We start from the raw sequence: 17,033 nt of genomic DNA, 5'->3' as shown, positions 1-17,033 counted from the left end.
CCCTCTCCTGACATTGATTGCCACCATTTAGACGGTTCCCCGGTCAGTTATTAGGCCCTTCGCAGCTATTGGTGACTTCATATATTGCTTAGTTCTGCTCCTGGTTTTGTTAGGTTCAAAATCAGAACTGCTTTCCGGAAAGCTGGGAGGACCGCTTTTTCTTTACTCGCAGCAGCATTCTCGAGATGAAGATAGTACTGAGGTTGTTCTAAAGCTGTGGAGTCAAAACTCTCTTAAACGTAGAATGTCGAAGCACACTTAGGGAAGGTTTTCATTCCAAGTATTCCTGCAGCTTTGATGAGAATTTTACGTCTTACTGTAGCCAACATGCTTCAACTACAAACTTAAACCTTCTGGGGGGGCTTTGCGCAGAGTCCGTGGATGCTGGATTTCTCCGGTGTCCATGCCACCACGCTCCTTGAGCCCCTCTAATTGTATTCATGAGGTGGCGCAGTGGTCATCATCTTTTCCCTCGGCACTGTACTGGCACCCTTTCGATGGCGTTCATCCTACCCACCAGCCTCATATGCATTGCTAAACACATCTTAAACTGTTTCGCTCCTGTGCCTCCAAAACTCTCCTCCTGCCGCTCTCCGTTTCCCATGGGGCGGCATCACCCCCAGGCCTGAGGCTCCCCAGGGTGGCTCTAAGACATCCTCCCATGCTTACCCCTTGTCACAGTCCGTCAGCTCGAATCTGGTCCACTCCCCCGGCCTTTGCAGAACGTGCCGGGGAAACAGATGACCTGTAGTTGCGAGAGCCCCAGCTTCGGGGTCCAGGGGACCTGGGTTTGAGAACTGTCACTGCCGCACATTAAAAGTTCTTCCTCGCTGTTTCCTAGCCCGTAAGTCAGAGATAGTTCTTGCCTTGTGGGAAAGTTGTGAGGAGAGACAGATGGTGAGGACGTAGTTCATGACCAGCCCAGAGAAAGTGTTCAGGATGTGTAGCCCCTATTGCTTTGTTTGCCTTGAGACACTTCTGTCCAAAATGCTGTACATTCTACTCTTACGTATTAAAATCTTACCCATTCTTTGAGGGAGGTCTTGTCCAAATACTCCCTCACGGCTGACCTGCCCCATCAGTGGAGCTGCAAAGTCTCACCTTTCTCCCCACTCCTGTAACACCTCTTTATGTCACTCATGATGCTAATGTTGGATCACCTTACGTTGTCGATGTTGGGATGCGGGTCTGTGGCACATTACCTCGTCCAGAGTCAGTGCTTATAATAATAGCGTTTGTTTATGAGGCGACTGAGCAGATACTATTGATTTTTCTGGGTCAACGGATGGAAAAGGGCATAAATAATCCCTAAAACAATGCTTCAGAATCAGGTCTGCTTGACTTTGGAGTCACTTCCTGCCTCCTGCCTCCCTGCCTGGTCCTCCCAGGTGCTCAGCTCTCAGGCTTCTCTTCTCTCTCCACACTTGTTCCCTAGGTCGTGTGTTTCACGGTGAGGATGCTGGTTGGAGTTTTGCTATAAGAATAATTCTTTGCTATGCGACAAGGTCCCAGACACTGCAGGACCTTTAGCATCTATAGCTTGTGCCCATTTAATGCCAGTGATGTTTCCCTCCGACCCTGGGTCACCATGCAACCGGAAACATTCCCACACGTGGCCTGATGCCCCCAGTTGAAAATCACTGCTAGCTGATCTCATCTGTTCCAAGGCTTTAGCTGTCTGTATTCTAACGACTCCAAAATGTGCCTCCCCAGCTCGGCTCACTCCTGATTCAGGCTTACATAACCAGCTGTTGACCTGCCCCTGCCCAGTGGTCTGATAGGATCTCAAACCTGACTTGTCCAAAACTGAGCCCTCGATGTCGTCCCCCAGATCTCCTCTCCAGACTGCCCTGTCTCAGGAAGTGCCGACCGCATTCTGCTCATTGCTCTGGCTCAGCACCTTCTGGAGTCTTCCTTGATTCCTCCCTCTCCCAGCAAAGGCCCCTGGGCTCTGTCCTAAAGTATGTTTGTTATCTGACCTCTTCCCCCACCTCCAGCTCACTACCGTCTCTTAACCTGCATTACTGGAGTAGCCCCCCGTTTGGTTTCAGCCTCCACCCTTGCCCATGTGCATTCCAGCAGGATGGCGTTAAAATCTGTCAGCCTCTCATCCCTGCTCTGCTCAGAGCCCTTCCAGGCTTCCCGCACACTCGGGCCTGGAGGGCAGTGCAGCCTCGGCCCCGCCCTTCCCCTTCGCTCATGCTACCCTGCCCCCACTCGCCTCCTTGATCTTCCACCGAACAGCAGGGCCTTTGCAGTTGCTGTTCCCTGAGCCCGGAGTGCTTTTCCCCTGGATCTTGCTGACTCACTTCCTTCAGATACCTGCTTAAATGTTACCTCCTCAGAGAGGCCTTCCCTGACCACCCTTTCCAGACTAGCACCCCAGCCCCAGCACACTCTTACCCCGCCGCAGCCACCCCAGCCCGGCTTTATTTTTCTTCATCGTTATCGGACTTATCTGTATCTGGGTGGGTGTCTGTTTATTGCTTATCTCCCTAACTGGCATCTAAATTCCATGAGGTAGGGAGCCTTCTTGGTCATGTTCTATGCTTCATCTCCAGGACCTAAAGGAGGCCTGGCCTGTGGAAGGGGCTGGATTACACTGATTGATGAATGAATGTGACACCCACACACACACTGAGGTGGTTCTCACCTTGCTCTCCCTCCATCCTCCCTGCTTCAGCCTTTCGTTCCTGACCGAAGGGCGGTGGGCAGGTCACTCAGCACTGGTGCAGGATCTCCACCGGGCACTTACCCAGGGGGCACTCGTGTGGCTACATCAGCTGTTCTAGCTCTTTCCCCTCCCCCAAGGTAAAGTAAACAGGCCTCTGAGCAGATGTAGGAATTTAAGCCCGTACTGATGTTTCTGTATTTGGTCTATCACAGAGCCTTCAGTAGATTCCACCTTATTTTACCCATGAGTCAAATACACTTTATTGTCTTGTTTCCCAGCCTATGGCAGAGTAGAAGGAGGAGGATGGCACCAGAGGCAAGCATGCTGACAGTTGTAGAGGTTGACAGCCTAACCGATGTGGAGAGACAAAATTCAAAAGCTGAGCAATCTACAGGCCCTTGGTGTTGTGGCGAAACCTATAGGCCAGTGTGATAGCGCAGCACGCCTGTGGTTTTCAAAATAACGATGACTACGCAGACGTTGTTATTAAGGAAGGTGAATATCCTTTATTAGCACGTGTATCAGGCAGGATGTAAGAATCACTTATTGCGTCCTGCATAGAAGTTGATGGTGAGTTCTTTTATCATTGAGGAAACTGAGTCTCATGTAAGTTATGTGCCAAGGTCCCCTTATTCAATGCCCTAAAGACATCCGATGGCGAAAGGAATAAACCTCAGTAATCTGGGAGGTTTGCTGTACAGGTTGTTGTATCATTCCCTAAGTATGTTGGCTGTATTCTGCACTTTCCCAGTTATGAGCTGACTGTATTTTTCCTTCACACTTGGCGTTTGCTGAGCTGCTGACTGTACTGAGATGTGTCTGGCATCTGTTCACTGTTCCCCAGGATCAGCAGCAGGCCCGCCAGTCCCAGCTCGCTCAGGATGAGCGCGTTTCACGCTCATATCTTGCCCTGGCGACAGAAACCGTGGACATGTTCCATATCCTCACCAAGCAGGTCCAGAAGCCATTCCTCAGACCTGTGAGTAGAACCTTGGGGGTGTTTGTTTTGTCTGTTGGATTCCACATTCAGAGTCTATCACTTATAACTAAATAGAGCAGTTGTTGAAATCCTGGGTGTTTCAGCACCACAGTCACCCATCGGTGAGATTCTGTTACTGATTTTGTTCCCAGTTATGCTAATCGATACAACATTCTATCGATAGTCTGAAGTCTGCCAAAGGTCACTTCCAAGATAACTTATATCACTTTCTGCTGAGACAGCACATTGGATTATTAATGTTGAAGCTGTGACGTATTTTTGTCATCGTCGACTCCAGTATTTTATTTATAGGAAAAGTATAGGTGACATCAATTGGAAATGAGACTATATTAAGTAGAAATAATTGATAGTGTATAAGATCTTTGGTTCTCTTCAGTGTAGGTTTGTTACACTCAGGAAACCAAAGGTTAATGAGAGCCATAATTAGGGTTTATGATAGGTCAAAGGTAGCCAGATTGTTTGGCCATGACTTGATTGATGAGACCGGGATCCTGTTTCTGAAATCGAAACTGAGGGGCATAAATGAAGATCTGTGCTTCTCTTCAACAATCCCCGCAACACACACACACACACACACACACACACACACACACACGTGCACGCAAACACACACACAGAGTTTAGAAGTCTTATGGTGGGGCCGGGGCCAGGATAGTGAGGAAGGCAAGAAAGGGGCCTGAGATTTGGTAGTGACTTGCCCACATGGAGACAAGTTCACAGTGGGATATAATTTTACTACACGTCTCCTGCAGTTTCCCTGTTTACTCTCACCTCCATCATTATCACTACACCCTGTCCTCCGTGCAACTCGAGATGAGCCCCCTCCTCTGTCCCCTTTACATTTCATGTCTCTTCATAAATAGATTTCAGTGCGAGAGCAGCAGAACATGAAGCAAAACAGTGCGCCACTGAAAGCGTAAGAACACTCAACTCATTTAGATAAGGTACTTCAGACACTTGCTTCCCTTAAAGGTTCACAAATGGACTTCTTTAAACTTTTTCTGTAAAAGCCAGACAGTAAATAGTTTAGGCATTGTAGGCCACATGGCCTCTATTGCAGCTGCTAGCTATGCTGTTGCTGTGTTCCAATAAAACTCCATGAAGTGAGGCATCAGGCCAGATATGTCTTGCAGCTAGCAGTTTGCCAATCCCTGCTCTAAGTCATGTTTTATTTTGTGTTCAACTACTCCGATGGCAGTGCTCTTTGATTGTTCAGAAGGTCAGAAACTATAAAAATTGCTTGAGACTAAATTGTCATAAAGCCTATTTTTAGTTCTAAATTCTTCATTTTTTGTAAAGGACATTATTGAAAGCTAAGTCTATGATTTTCATGTCAATTAAAATTAATGTTTTTCAAGACCTACTCTTTGATCTGAGCTCTCCATACACCTGGGTCACAGTCTTCTGCCCCCCAGCCTTTGCCTGTGCCTGCTTTGATCTTTCCTTTTCCTTTGCTGCACTGTTTTCATCTTCTTTGCTGGTTAACACAAAACTCTCCCACTTCAGGAGAAAAAAAATTACCAATTATATCCTATTCTTATCCCTCCTTTACCTCACAGTTTCTTAACAATTAAATACAGGAGTACTTTTTACTTTGTGCAAAAGCAGGTCCTTTAGAAGCCAAATTTAAGTTGAATTTGTATAAATCCAGTCATGAAATTTAATGAAAACCTTATTACTTAAAGAGAAGCTTTCACAGCTCATTTTTTATGGCCGGTGTTTAATACTCTATAAGCCAGGTTTTCCTATTTCAGGTTTGCTTAAAGCAATGTATGCCCACCTGTAGTAGGTACTGTGTCACCTTGTGGGGGTTATAGCATATTATTTCATAATTAGTTTTTAGTTGTTTCATTTAAGTTTGTCTTGTCTCACTGGCTAGATTTAAAACTATTCAAGACATAAATTTTATCTTCTACCTCTTTTATATTTCTTCACTCTTTGCATCTGATAAATAAATAAGAATAGTGCATATTGCCTGAACTGTCAGGGACTTGAAATTTATAGAAAAATAATGCATAAAATGATGGCTGAAAGAGCATACTCCGGAAACTTTCATGACACGTGTGATGGTGATGGAATTATGAATAGTTTCCCTCTTTTACCTATTAACAAATTCGAAGTGATCCTTGTTTTTATAATTAAAGCATGAATTTAATGAAAATGTTGCCTTTTTGGTATTTATAAATATTCCATCAGCATGCAACATTCTATGAAGTATTAGGATTACTGGATTAGAAATGGAGAGTAAAGAAAAGTTTGAATGGAATGTCCTTCTTCAGCGTATGATATAGCACATATAAGGGATTCTTTGAAGATTGAGCCTGCCAATTCCTGTTCCTCCACTGAAATGGGAGTTTTGGGTCCTTCTTGCTTGTCTCAACAGCATGAATTGTCCTATTATCCTGTGATTTCCTAGGAACTCGGACCCCGATTGGCTGCGATGCTGAACTTTAACCTTCAGCAACTCTGTGGCCCTAAGTGCCGTGACCTGAAAGTTGAAAACCCTGAGAAATATGGCTTTGAACCAAAGAAGCTGTTGGACCAACTGACGGATATTTACTTGCAGCTGGACTGTGCCCGGTTCGCTAAAGCCATTGCTGACGACCAGGTTAGTGCCCAAGGGAACAGTTTCAGAGGGAGCCTGGAGTTCAGGCTCCTGAAGTGGGTGACTTGAGTTTGCTTCCCTGTGGATTTCCCGGCAGACCCTGCGCGATTACATATCCATCTGTTCTTGGATTTTCCCCACTTGAAATCAAGGAAGGTGACACTTTTCAAAACGTGGTTTGAGAAGTTTTTAGTATGTAAAAAGAAATAATGGCCACAGTGGCAAGGGGAACTTGTCTGGTGTAAATGGATGTGACTCAGTTGTTTTCCTTTGGGCGTAAAGAGCAGATTTGGCTCTCAGATCCGTCTCCAGTTGAGTTTGTACCCATCTTGCTAAGGGCCTCACTCGACAAATCGGTTACATTTCCAGAAAGAGTCTGGTTTTCGCAGGGAATCCAAATCTTCTTCCCAAGAAGGAGATTTAATAACAGCTTCAGTGCTGCCGTTATTTCTGTGGTTCCAGGTTTCAAACCGTGTACGTTATCTTTACATTCTTCCCTCCTTTATTCCTTGCATCCCTCTGATCGTATCCATTTTGTGGTTTTCATTTCCACAGCTACCAACTTAGTCCAGGCGGCCCCTGTCCGGCCTCGATGTGTAATTTTTCAGTATCTCATGAAGGGCTTCCCCTCCCTCCACGGTCCTGTGTCCTGCAACATCTTCAGAGTTATAATAACTGATGTTATTAACCACACATCAAGTTTTAGCCACTTCTCATGTTTTCACTTGTAATCCTCACAGGATCCTACGACTGAGGTTTAGTTGGATTCCTTGCTTTTCAGGGAGGCACACGGAGGTTAACGAGCTGCACAGTTGATGTGAGGCAGAGGCAGGACTCCCACCTGGCAGTCTGGCCCTGAGCCCATGTTCTCAGCTTCTCTGCTCTCCACTTAAAATGCCCCCAAAGTGCCATGTCCGTTTCAGTCTCCGCATCTTTGTTCACATTATTTATCCAAGTATTAACTCACATCTCAGGGTAACCATCACTAGGCATTCCAGAAGGTTCTTTACTTATATCTCATCCAAAGGTCAAAATAGGGGAATTGTAGGTACTTTTTATTTTTCAGTAACAGCTTTATTGAGACATAATTCTCATACATAGGTACTTTTGGATAAAGCAAGAGATGTGGTCTTGACAAAGCACCTGCAATGGAAAAAACCACATAATGTCTAAAGCAGTTTTTCCATAAAAGGTCGCGTTAAAAGAGCAGGTTAGGTGTTTGCAGTTACTTTGGGTAGACGCTGAAATGATTCTCTAGCCTACGACTGTATGACGCTGCACGTACTGAGACATGGAAGATAAGCGGCAGCCTTAAGAGGGACAGGAAATGGAAACGCCCCCCGGGCAAGGTCAGGCCGTCTGCTTGGGCAGCAGGCCGGCTGGAGCTGGGCCTCTCCGGCCCAGCCAGAGGTCGGGTGTGAGGAGTCCCCAGGGACTCCTCCGCTTTCACTGTCGGGGACTCAGAAGGGTCGTTTAGCCTGCTCGCTCTTCTCCTGGTAGGTCGTGCTGTGGCTGCCACGTCGCAAGCGGTTATAACACGTAACATAAAGTTTGCAGTGTGCGTGAGCACAGCACTCCCACTGAGACGGTGCGAACCAAGTGGGTGACAAAGGAGTGTTTCCGAGTGCTTCCAGCTGCCTTTCCTTGGTGACCAACAAAACGTCCACACTGCCTGGCAATGCCTATGGCTTGTGGTGGTGGCACAGGTGGTGGCCTGTGGTGGCACGTGGCTTGAGCCACAGGCAGTGGTTTCTGCACAGTGACACATGGGTCTTCTCGAATGTCTAAATAGCCCTGTTCTTGGAGACACGTGAAGCAGGCACACAAGTGCCAGCAGCACAGTGGAGAGAAAAACACTTTTGAAGTGGTTTCTTTGCTGCCTTGTACAGTGTGGCGTTTGTCTTGATTGTTGGACACTTTCCATTTATATGGGCTGTAAGCTGATGAGGGGCCTGCCCACTGGATTGTTTCGGAAGAGGGGCTGGGGGGGCGCTGGGGGTGCAAGACTAGAAAGCTCCAGGGAGGTGGTAGAATTTCGTCTTCTCCCTTGGGAGCAGTGCCCTTGCTTCGCTCTGGTTCCGTCTGGTATGTCTTGTTTTCCTGGGGAGACAGAGGAGAAAAAAAACAGCAGCCGAGCAAGGGAAGAAACTGAGAGCCTTCTCTCCTGTGCACCGAGAGCGGGCGGAAGACAGGTGCCCGGGAGAGGTGACAGAAGGCCCCAGCGCGAGGAGCCCTGAGCCTTACACTCACAGGCCTTAGGAGAGAGCCCCTCGTCAGAGAGGAAGTGCGACAGGACAGTTGTCCCTGGAGCCCAGGAGAGAGAGAGGTCTTAGCCTGACACAGTGAGCTGCACTGAGGGCCAAGTCTGCCTGTGGTTTCCGGGCAGATGGACGGCAGATCTGTTGTTCATGGAGCGCTGTCTGTTAACACCATGTTCCATTAAACAACAGTAGTAGTAAAGAGCCCATGTAATGGGGACTTCCTGGTGGTCCAGTGATTAAGACTTCGCCTTCCAGTGCAGGGGGTGTGGGTTCGATCCCTGGTCAGGGAGCTAAGATCCCACATGGCTCCTGGCCAAAAAACCAAAGCATGAAACAGAAGCAATATTGTAACAAATTCAATAAAGACTTTTAAAAATAAAAAAAAAAAAGGAAAAAAAAATCTTGGGATTTCCCTGGTGGTCCAGCGGTAAAGAATCCACCTTCTAATGCAGGGACCGCAGGTTCAATCCCTGGTTGGGGATCCAAGATCCCACATGCCGCGGGGCAGCTAAGCTCACGCGCCACAACAACTGAACTGGCATGCCTCAACGAGAGAGCCCGCGTGCCACAAACTACAGAGTCCTTCCGCTCTGGAACCTGCGCACCACAACTAAAGAGAAGCCCATGCGCTGCAGTGAAAGATCCCGCATGCCTCAGTGAAAGATCCCGCATTCCTCAACGAAGATCCCTCATGCCGCAACTAAGACCCGACGCAACCATAAAAATTAAAAAAAAAAAAAAAAAAAAAGAGCCCATGTGAAATCTCACTTCTCCTATGCAGCGTTCCTTTTTTTTTAATAAATTTATTTATTTATTTACTTGGCTGTGTTGGGCCTTCATTGCTGCACGCAGGCTTTGTCTAGTTGCAGCGAGCGGGGGCTACTCTTCGTTGCGGTGTGAGGGCTTCTCATTGCAGTGGCTTCTCTTGTTGCAGAGCACGGGCTCTAGGCGCGTGGGCTTCAGTAGTTGTGGCATGTGGGCTCAGTAGTTGTGGCTCGCGGGCTCTAGAGCACAGGCTGAGTAGTTGTGGCACACGGGCTTCATTGCTCCGCAGCATGTGGGATCTTCCCAGACCAGGACTCAAACCCATGTCCCCTGCATTGGCAGGCGGATTCTTAACCACTGCGCCACCAGGGAAGTCCTGCAGCCTTCCTTTTTTTTTTTTTTTTTGAGGTGAAATTCACATAACATAAAATTAACCATGTTGAAGTGTGTAATTCAGTGGCATTTAGTACGCTCACAGTATTGTACAACCATCACCTCTAATCACCCCCACAAGGAAATCCCGTACCCATTAAGCAGTCAGTGTCCCTTCGTCCTCACCCCAGCTCCTGGCAACCACTAGACTGCTTTCTGTCTTTATTTTACCTATTTTTACATTTATCTATTAGCCTATTCTGAATATTTCATGTAAATGGAATCATACAATGTATAACCTTTTGTGTCTGGCTTCTTTCATGTAGCATGCTTTTGAGGTTCATTCATGTTATATCACGTATCAGTACCTGATTCCTTTTTACGGCTTAATGTTTCATTATATGGCTATACCATGGTTTGTTTGTTCATTCATCCATTGATGGACATTTGAATTGTTTCCACCTTTTGGCTGTTATAAATAGTATCCTGTGAATGTTCATGTAAAAGTGTTTGAATACCTATTTTCAATTCTTTGGGATATACTTAGGAGTAGAATTTCTGAGTCATATGGTAATTCTATGTTTAACATTCCCACCAGCAGTGTACGAAGGTTCTAATTTCTCCACATCCTCGCCAACACTTGCTATTTTCTGTTTTGTTTTTTTATTTTTAAATAGCCACCCTAGTGGGAGTAAAGTTGTATTTCACTGTGGTTTTGATTTGCATTTCCCTAATGACAAATGCTGTTGAACATCTTTTCGTGTACTTGCTGGCCATTTGTATATCTTTTTTGAAGAAATGTCTGTTCGATCCTTCATCTTTTTCTTTTTCTTTGGCCGCACCAAGCAGCTTTGTGGGATTTTAGTTCCCTGACCAGGGATTCAACCCAGACCCTCGGTAGTGAAAGCACGAGTCCTAACCACTGGACCACCAGAGAACTCCCCTTCATCCATTTTTTATTTTATTTATTTATTTTTGGCTGCATTAGGTCTTCATTGCTGCACGCGGGCTTTCTTTAGTTGTGTCAAGTGGGGGCTACTTTTTGTTGCAGTGTGTGGGCTTCTCATTGCGGTGGCTTCTCTTGTTGCGGAGCACGGGCTCTAGGCTCGCGGGCTTCAGTAGTTGTGGTGCACGGGCTTATTAGTTGCTCCACGGCATGTGGGAATCTTCCTGGACGAGGGCTCAAACCTGTGTCCTCTCCATTGGCAGGTGGATTCTTCTTTTTTTTTTTTTTTTTTTTTTTTTTTATTGGTACACGGGCCTCTCACTGTTGTGCCCTCTCCTGTTGCAGAGCACAGGCTCCGGACGCGCAGGCTCAGCGGCCATGGCTCACGGGCCCAGCTGCTCCGCGGCATGCGGGATCCTCCCAGACCAGGGCATGAGCCCACGTCCCCTGCATCGGCAGGCGGACTCTCAACCATTGCGCCACCAGGGAAGCCCAGCAGGTGGATTCTTAACCACTGTGCCACCAGGGAAGCCCCTATCCATTTTTTAAATTGGATTCTTTCTGTTTTGTTCTTTATATATTCTGGATACTAGACCTTTATCAGATACATGATTTGCAGATATTTTTATGTTTAATTTCTGTAGCCATTCTGTAAGATCCTTGAGGTCAAGAACAACATCTTGGGACTTCCCTGGTGGTCCAGTAGTTAAGAATCAGCCTGGGCTTCCCTGGTGGCACAGTGGTTAAGAATCTGCCTGCCGGGCTTCCCTGGTGGCTCAGTGGTTGAGAGTCCGCCTGCCGGGCTTCCCTGGTGGCGCAGTGGTTGAGAGTCCGCCTGCGGATGCAGGGGACACGGGTTCGTGCCCCGGTCCGGGAAGATCCCACATGCCGTGGAGCGGCTGGGCCCGTGAGCCATGGCCGCTGAGCCTGCGCGTCTGGAGCCTGTGCTCCGCAATGGGGGAGGCCACAACAGTGAGAGGCCCGCATACTGCAAAAAAAAAAAAAAGAATCTGCCTGCCAATGCAGGGGACATGGGTTCAAGCCCTGGTCTGGGAAGATCCCACATGCCGCGGAGCAACTAAGCCCAGGCGCCACAACTACTGAGCCCGCATTCTAGAGCCCACGAGCTGCAACTACTGAGCCCGTGTGCTCTAGAGCTCGCACACTGCAACTGCTGAGCCCATGCGCCACAACTACTGAAGCCCATGCGCTCTGGGCCCCATGTGCTGCAACTACAGAAGCCCGTGCGCCTGGAGCCCATGCTCCACAACGAGAGTAGCCACCGCAATAAGTCCGTGCGCTACAACAAAGCATAGCCCCCACTTGCCGCAACTAGAGAAAGCCCGCACACAACAACCAAGACCCAGCACAGCCAAAAAAAAAACACATCTTTGCTTCCTCTCTGACACCATCCACACTGAACTTGAAGCAGCAGCTCAGTAATCTGTATTTGGTCGATTCATTGACACCACTGCTCTTTGAAACTGAGTGCCATGTCCCCTTATCATAAGTACCCTTCGATTTCTTATTTCTGTTTTTTTGGCTGTGCTGGGTCTTGATTGCTACTCACAGGCTTTCTCTAGTTGCGGCGAGCGGGGGCTACTCTTTGTTGCGGTGTGCAGGTTTCTCATTGCGGTGGCTTCTCTTGTTGCGGAGCATGGGCTCTAGGCACGCGGGCTTCAGCAGTTGTGGCACATGGGCTCTAGAGCGCAGGCTCAGTAGTTGTGGCACACGGGCTTAGTTGCTCCGCAGCATGTGGGATCTTCCCGGACCAGGGCTCGAACCCATGTCCCTTGCATTGGCAGGCGGATTCTTAACCACTGCCCCACCAGGGAAGTCCCTACCCTTTGATTTCTGATAATGCTCACTCCACTGCTCTATCTTAGAAGTTGACTTAACAGCAGGCAGAAGTCAGTTGGTTAAAAACTCAATCATCTTTTGAGAAATAGAGTGGGTGATATTTTCGAGAATAGTAAATGGGCTAAGAACGACTACTTGTTTACACAGAGAAGTTCAAGGTGAATAGTCTCAGTAGTGTGGATAGCAGCACCCACCCTGTGCGTTTCTGTCCTTCCAACATCTCACCATAACCCTTTGGCCATTTATCCCCTGTGCCTCTTCCCAAAGGGACGGGGACTGTAGCTTACCTGGCTCATAATAAGTAGACACCAAATAAAGTATCTGTTGACCTAATGTAGTAATTTAGTTTCAGAAAACTATAACCGAGGCTCTCTGAACTTTTCAAATTATTTTAAAGGATTATTGCCAGGCCCAAGTGCCCTGCTGGCTTTTTGTCCTCTCCTCTCTTTTCCCCTGAGTTGCATGGATTAAATAAGGGGCGTGGCTGTGTGTGGAGAGAGAAAGTGAGCATGTGCACTTATTTAGAAACTGAAGTTAAAAAAGAACCGAAGAAAGACTGAGGACTTTCATTCCAGCCTTCTAAGGGAACACAAGTATTGAGATGAGTTCATCCCATGATGTTCATGTGAATCCTCGTTTAGAAATCACAGGTCACAGATTATGGTCCTATCATTCAGAGTTTCAGATTTAGTCATTCCCCTCCTCCATTTGCATCACTGTCACTAAAGTGACGAGCATTCAGTGATTTTGCCGTAAATGCAAAATAGGATATACTTTGATATTTTGAAATGGCAATGATTTATATAAATTAGGCACCTGTGGGGTAGGTGTTACTACCCCCATTTTACACCTGAGGAAACTGGGGCTCAGGAGAGTTAGAGCTTTCTCTAAGACCACACAGCAGGTAGATGGTAAAGCCAGGATTGAAACCCAGGCTTGCCTGGGTCTTTGGTGGGCGCTTGCCGTGTAGACCAGCCCTCCCACTCTCACAGGCATAAACCCTGTCTGCTCCCGTCAGTAGAGCCCCTGACATTTAACAGCGTTGAACTGAGAGATCTTAAATAAGGATTGACAGGGAATGGGAGAACGCGCTTGTTGATTATGAACTATATTGGGTTGTTTTCACCATGTTTACCTTTAGGGGAAAGAACTGAAATTTCCACCTCCTCTCATAGGCTGCTAGGGCTCAGTGCCTGGCAAGGACTGAAGTAGACTTTCAGTCCTTCTCTTTTTAATATTTCCTTCTCTTTTTAATATTTAAATTTTAAGAGAAATGGATGTTTGCTATAAAAGTAATTAAAACTTTTAACAATTCCCCTCTTTTGCCTGCATCCTGAAGCCCTTTCCAGAGGCCTTGTACAGTTTGGTGCATATTAGCCCAGTCTTTGTGTATTTATAGCCGTGTCAAAGTATTTATATATGTACATTATAATTTTAGGGCCTTTTTAGAAAACAGATGATGCTTTGGGTATTTTCTGCAGCTTGCTTTTTTCCACTTAAAATATATTTACGTCTCACAGTGTCTTTCCTCATTTTCAGAGATCCTACAGCAAAGAATTGTTTGAAGAAGTTATTTCGAAGATGCGGAAGGCAGGGATCAAATCCACAATAGCGATAGAGAAGTTTAAACTTCTGGCTGAGAAGGTGGAGGAGATCGTGGCCAAGAACGCGCGTGCAGAAATCGACTACAGTGACGCCCCAGACGAGTTCAGAGGCGAGTGGGCCCGCTTTTTTAACGTGGAATTCTTTGATTTGAGTTAACTTGAAACATGTAACATTAGAAGAGGACGTTCTGTGCTCTCATTACTTTTTTTTTTTAATTTAATTTATTTTATTTTTGGCTGCCTTGGGTCTTCGTTGCTGTGCGTGGGCTTTCTCTAGTTACGGCGAGCGGGGGCTACTCTTCGTTGTGGCGCGTGGGCTTCTCATTGCAGTGGCTTCTCTTGTTGCGGAGCACGGGCTCTAGGCGCGTGGGCTTCAGTAGTTGTGGCACGTGGGCTCAGTAGTTGTGGCTCGCGGGCTCTAGAGCACAGGCTCAGTAGTTACGGCGCAAGGGCTTAGTTGCTCCGCGGCATGTGGGGTCTTCCCGGACCAGGGCTCAAACCCGTGTCCCCTGCATTGGCAGGCAGATTCTTAACCACTGCACCGCCAGGGAAGCCCCTCTCATTGCTTTTTGAGACACTGGTCAGAAATTGAAATTCTGTTTATCTACCTTTAGTTCATATTATAAATTACAAGAGAAAAAAGTCCTCAGCCTGATTTCAAACCAGATAACAACCCTGAAGATTCTAAGGCCAATCTTGCCTTTGCAAGTGGGGACTCATGTTTTCAAAGAATTCTGAGTAGTCCTAAGAGGAAAGGTTGATTCTAGCCTGCCATCTTCGCCATACAGCTCGGGAGGGCCTGTCTGTCCTGCTGTCTTTTTTGTCTGTTCTTTCCTCCCAGCAGTAGCTGACAAAAGGGTGCTTCCCCTCTACAAAAGGTGAAGTATATGCCTTTCTCTAATGCTGATTTCCTTCTAAACTTGGGGGCCTGGTAGGGGCCATTTGGTTGCTGTTTCCTATGGTTATATTTTTCACTGATAGGAGGGACTTTGTTTTCTTTTTCAGTTTTAGGCTCTATTGTTAGGTCAGAGTTTGCTTTGCTCTGTCTCTGTAGACCCTCTGATGGACACCCTGATGACTGACCCCGTGCGGCTGCCCTCTGGCACCATCATGGACCGCTCCATCATCTTGCGGCACTTGCTGAACTCCCCCACGGACCCCTTCAACCGACAGACGCTGACAGAGAGCATGCTGGAGCCAGGTAGAAGAGGGCATGGCTCGAACTGCAGTGCCTACACCTGTACTGAGCAGTGAGGCCAAAATCGTGTATCAGAGAGTAGTCAGAAGGGGGAAATTTAACAAATCCAGACACTACATGGTTTCTGACACTTAATGGACAAGACATAAAACATTCTTTGCTCTTTTTCACTACAGAATTCCAGTTCTTACTTTTCATGTCCTATTTCTTCTTCAGCCTTCAGTTCAGTGAGGGAATGAATTACCTTTTCTTTCCTTTTATACAGAACTACAAGCATCATCTCTCAGGAAGAGCCCTCCCATCTGGGGTATTAATTCTTTCCTTTCTTTTCTCAGTGCCAGAACTGAAAGAACAGATTCATGCCTGGATGAGAGAGAAACAGAACAGTGATCATTAAACCATCCCCCTTGCTCACCCTCTGCGAGAAACAGCCAAGGCCGGCGAGGCAGGCAGGAGCAGCATCGGTGGTGCAAATGCTGTTCACATGTTGGAGGCCAGAAGTGGCAAAATACACCAAGAGCCCACCCAGAGTGACCAAACAGTGGAGACCTGAAAGGACATGAATAAGAAGAGGAGCCCAATTCCTGTACATATATTTAAGTGACAGACGTGGTCAAAAGCTTGAGGGATACGTTTTATGATTGCTTGTGTAATAGAGCACGTCCTTCATATGTCACAATTTGGGGCTTTTGCTACGGAAGTCTTTTAGTGATTGATGACGAATGGGTCTGGGCAGCATCCCCTTCATCCCTTTTTTTTTTTTTTTTTTTTTCCTAAATCCAGTATCCGTTGGTTTTGATTGTGATTAGAGAACCTTGGACATTTTGCTGCTAAGACTCTCCCCCCCGCCGGCCCCATCCTGATCCTACTTGCACTGCTGTGGATTTTTTTTAAGAGAAGCAAAAACAAAAATAAACTCTTTTCCCTGGCCCTCCAAACATTTATTCTGTGAGATAACTGTGCCTGCAACGAAGTGTTAATCCTGGGATCGTATTTTTATATCATATTCACATATTTGTTTTTTTAATTGGTGTTAGATGACATGATTAATAAAAAAGGCAAGATATTTTCAGAATTTGAATTTCAGTTTTTTTTTTTTTATTATTTTGAAATGTCCCTTAAAATTTTTTTTTATTCTAAACAAAATGAAGAGAATCCTGTTGCTCGGGTCCTTGTCGTGAGTCCACAATTAGGAATCCGAGGAACAGCTGCAGCAAAGGAAGCATTTAAGTGTATCAGGATTTCGTGTCTTACGGTTTGGGGGGGGTTGGGTTATTTTTAATGCTATGTGACAGTTGGAAACCTTTATAGTTATCCTGCGAGGGTAAATAAATTCCTCAACCCTTGAGTCTGTGAGTTCAAGGCAGGGGTCGTTTGTATGATGTGTCCTGTGGGGCTTGGCCTTACCAAAGCAAAAAAGGGGTGCAAGAAATGTGGAAGTACGTCTGCTTGTAAAAACACACACAAAGAAAAACACACACACACACACACACACACATAAACATAAGATTTTTTGTATTACTGCTCCCTACTTACCATACTCGGATTCTTGAATCTCCTTTGGGGTAAAAAAGGATTTGAAACCATAAAGTGTTTTGAAGAAATTAAGTCTACAAAAACATACTTTCTTTTTCTTTTCCTTTCTTTCCCGCTCCACAGACAATGTCCTCTGTTCAGTTCCTAACGCAAACTACAATAAATGGTGATACACATTCAGAAGGAATCTTCTTTGAGTCTCTTCTTTTTGT

The 17,033-nt window shown here is 46.4% G+C and overlaps 1 protein-coding gene across 10 annotated transcripts in view; it reads left to right on the top strand.

The window, feature by feature from the left end:
• Nucleotides 1-16,360, top strand: part of UBE4B (ubiquitination factor E4B) — a 110,736-nt gene extending 94,376 nt beyond the window's left edge. For all 10 annotated transcript variants that reach the window (XM_089901667.1, XM_089901679.1, XM_089901676.1 and 7 more), the window contains 5 exons: nucleotides 3,519-3,653; nucleotides 6,091-6,282; nucleotides 14,023-14,197; nucleotides 15,142-15,288; nucleotides 15,621-16,360. In XM_089901667.1, the coding sequence (XP_089757793.1) occupies nucleotides 3,519-3,653; nucleotides 6,091-6,282; nucleotides 14,023-14,197; nucleotides 15,142-15,288; nucleotides 15,621-15,682 (711 nt within the window). In that variant the 3' untranslated portion in view covers nucleotides 15,683-16,360. The remainder of the gene's footprint in view (nucleotides 1-3,518; nucleotides 3,654-6,090; nucleotides 6,283-14,022; nucleotides 14,198-15,141; nucleotides 15,289-15,620) is intronic.
• Nucleotides 16,361-17,033: the final 673 nt, after the last annotated feature.

Source organism: Delphinapterus leucas, chromosome 1 (genome assembly GCF_059928025.1).
Source record: "Delphinapterus leucas isolate spDelLeu-1000000601 "Yukka" chromosome 1, BTC_Dleu_Yukka2, whole genome shotgun sequence".
Classification (NCBI taxonomy): Eukaryota; Metazoa; Chordata; class Mammalia; order Artiodactyla; family Monodontidae; genus Delphinapterus; species Delphinapterus leucas.
The sequence above is the reverse complement of the archived record's forward strand: the minus strand, read 5'-3'. Positions and strand labels throughout refer to the sequence as shown.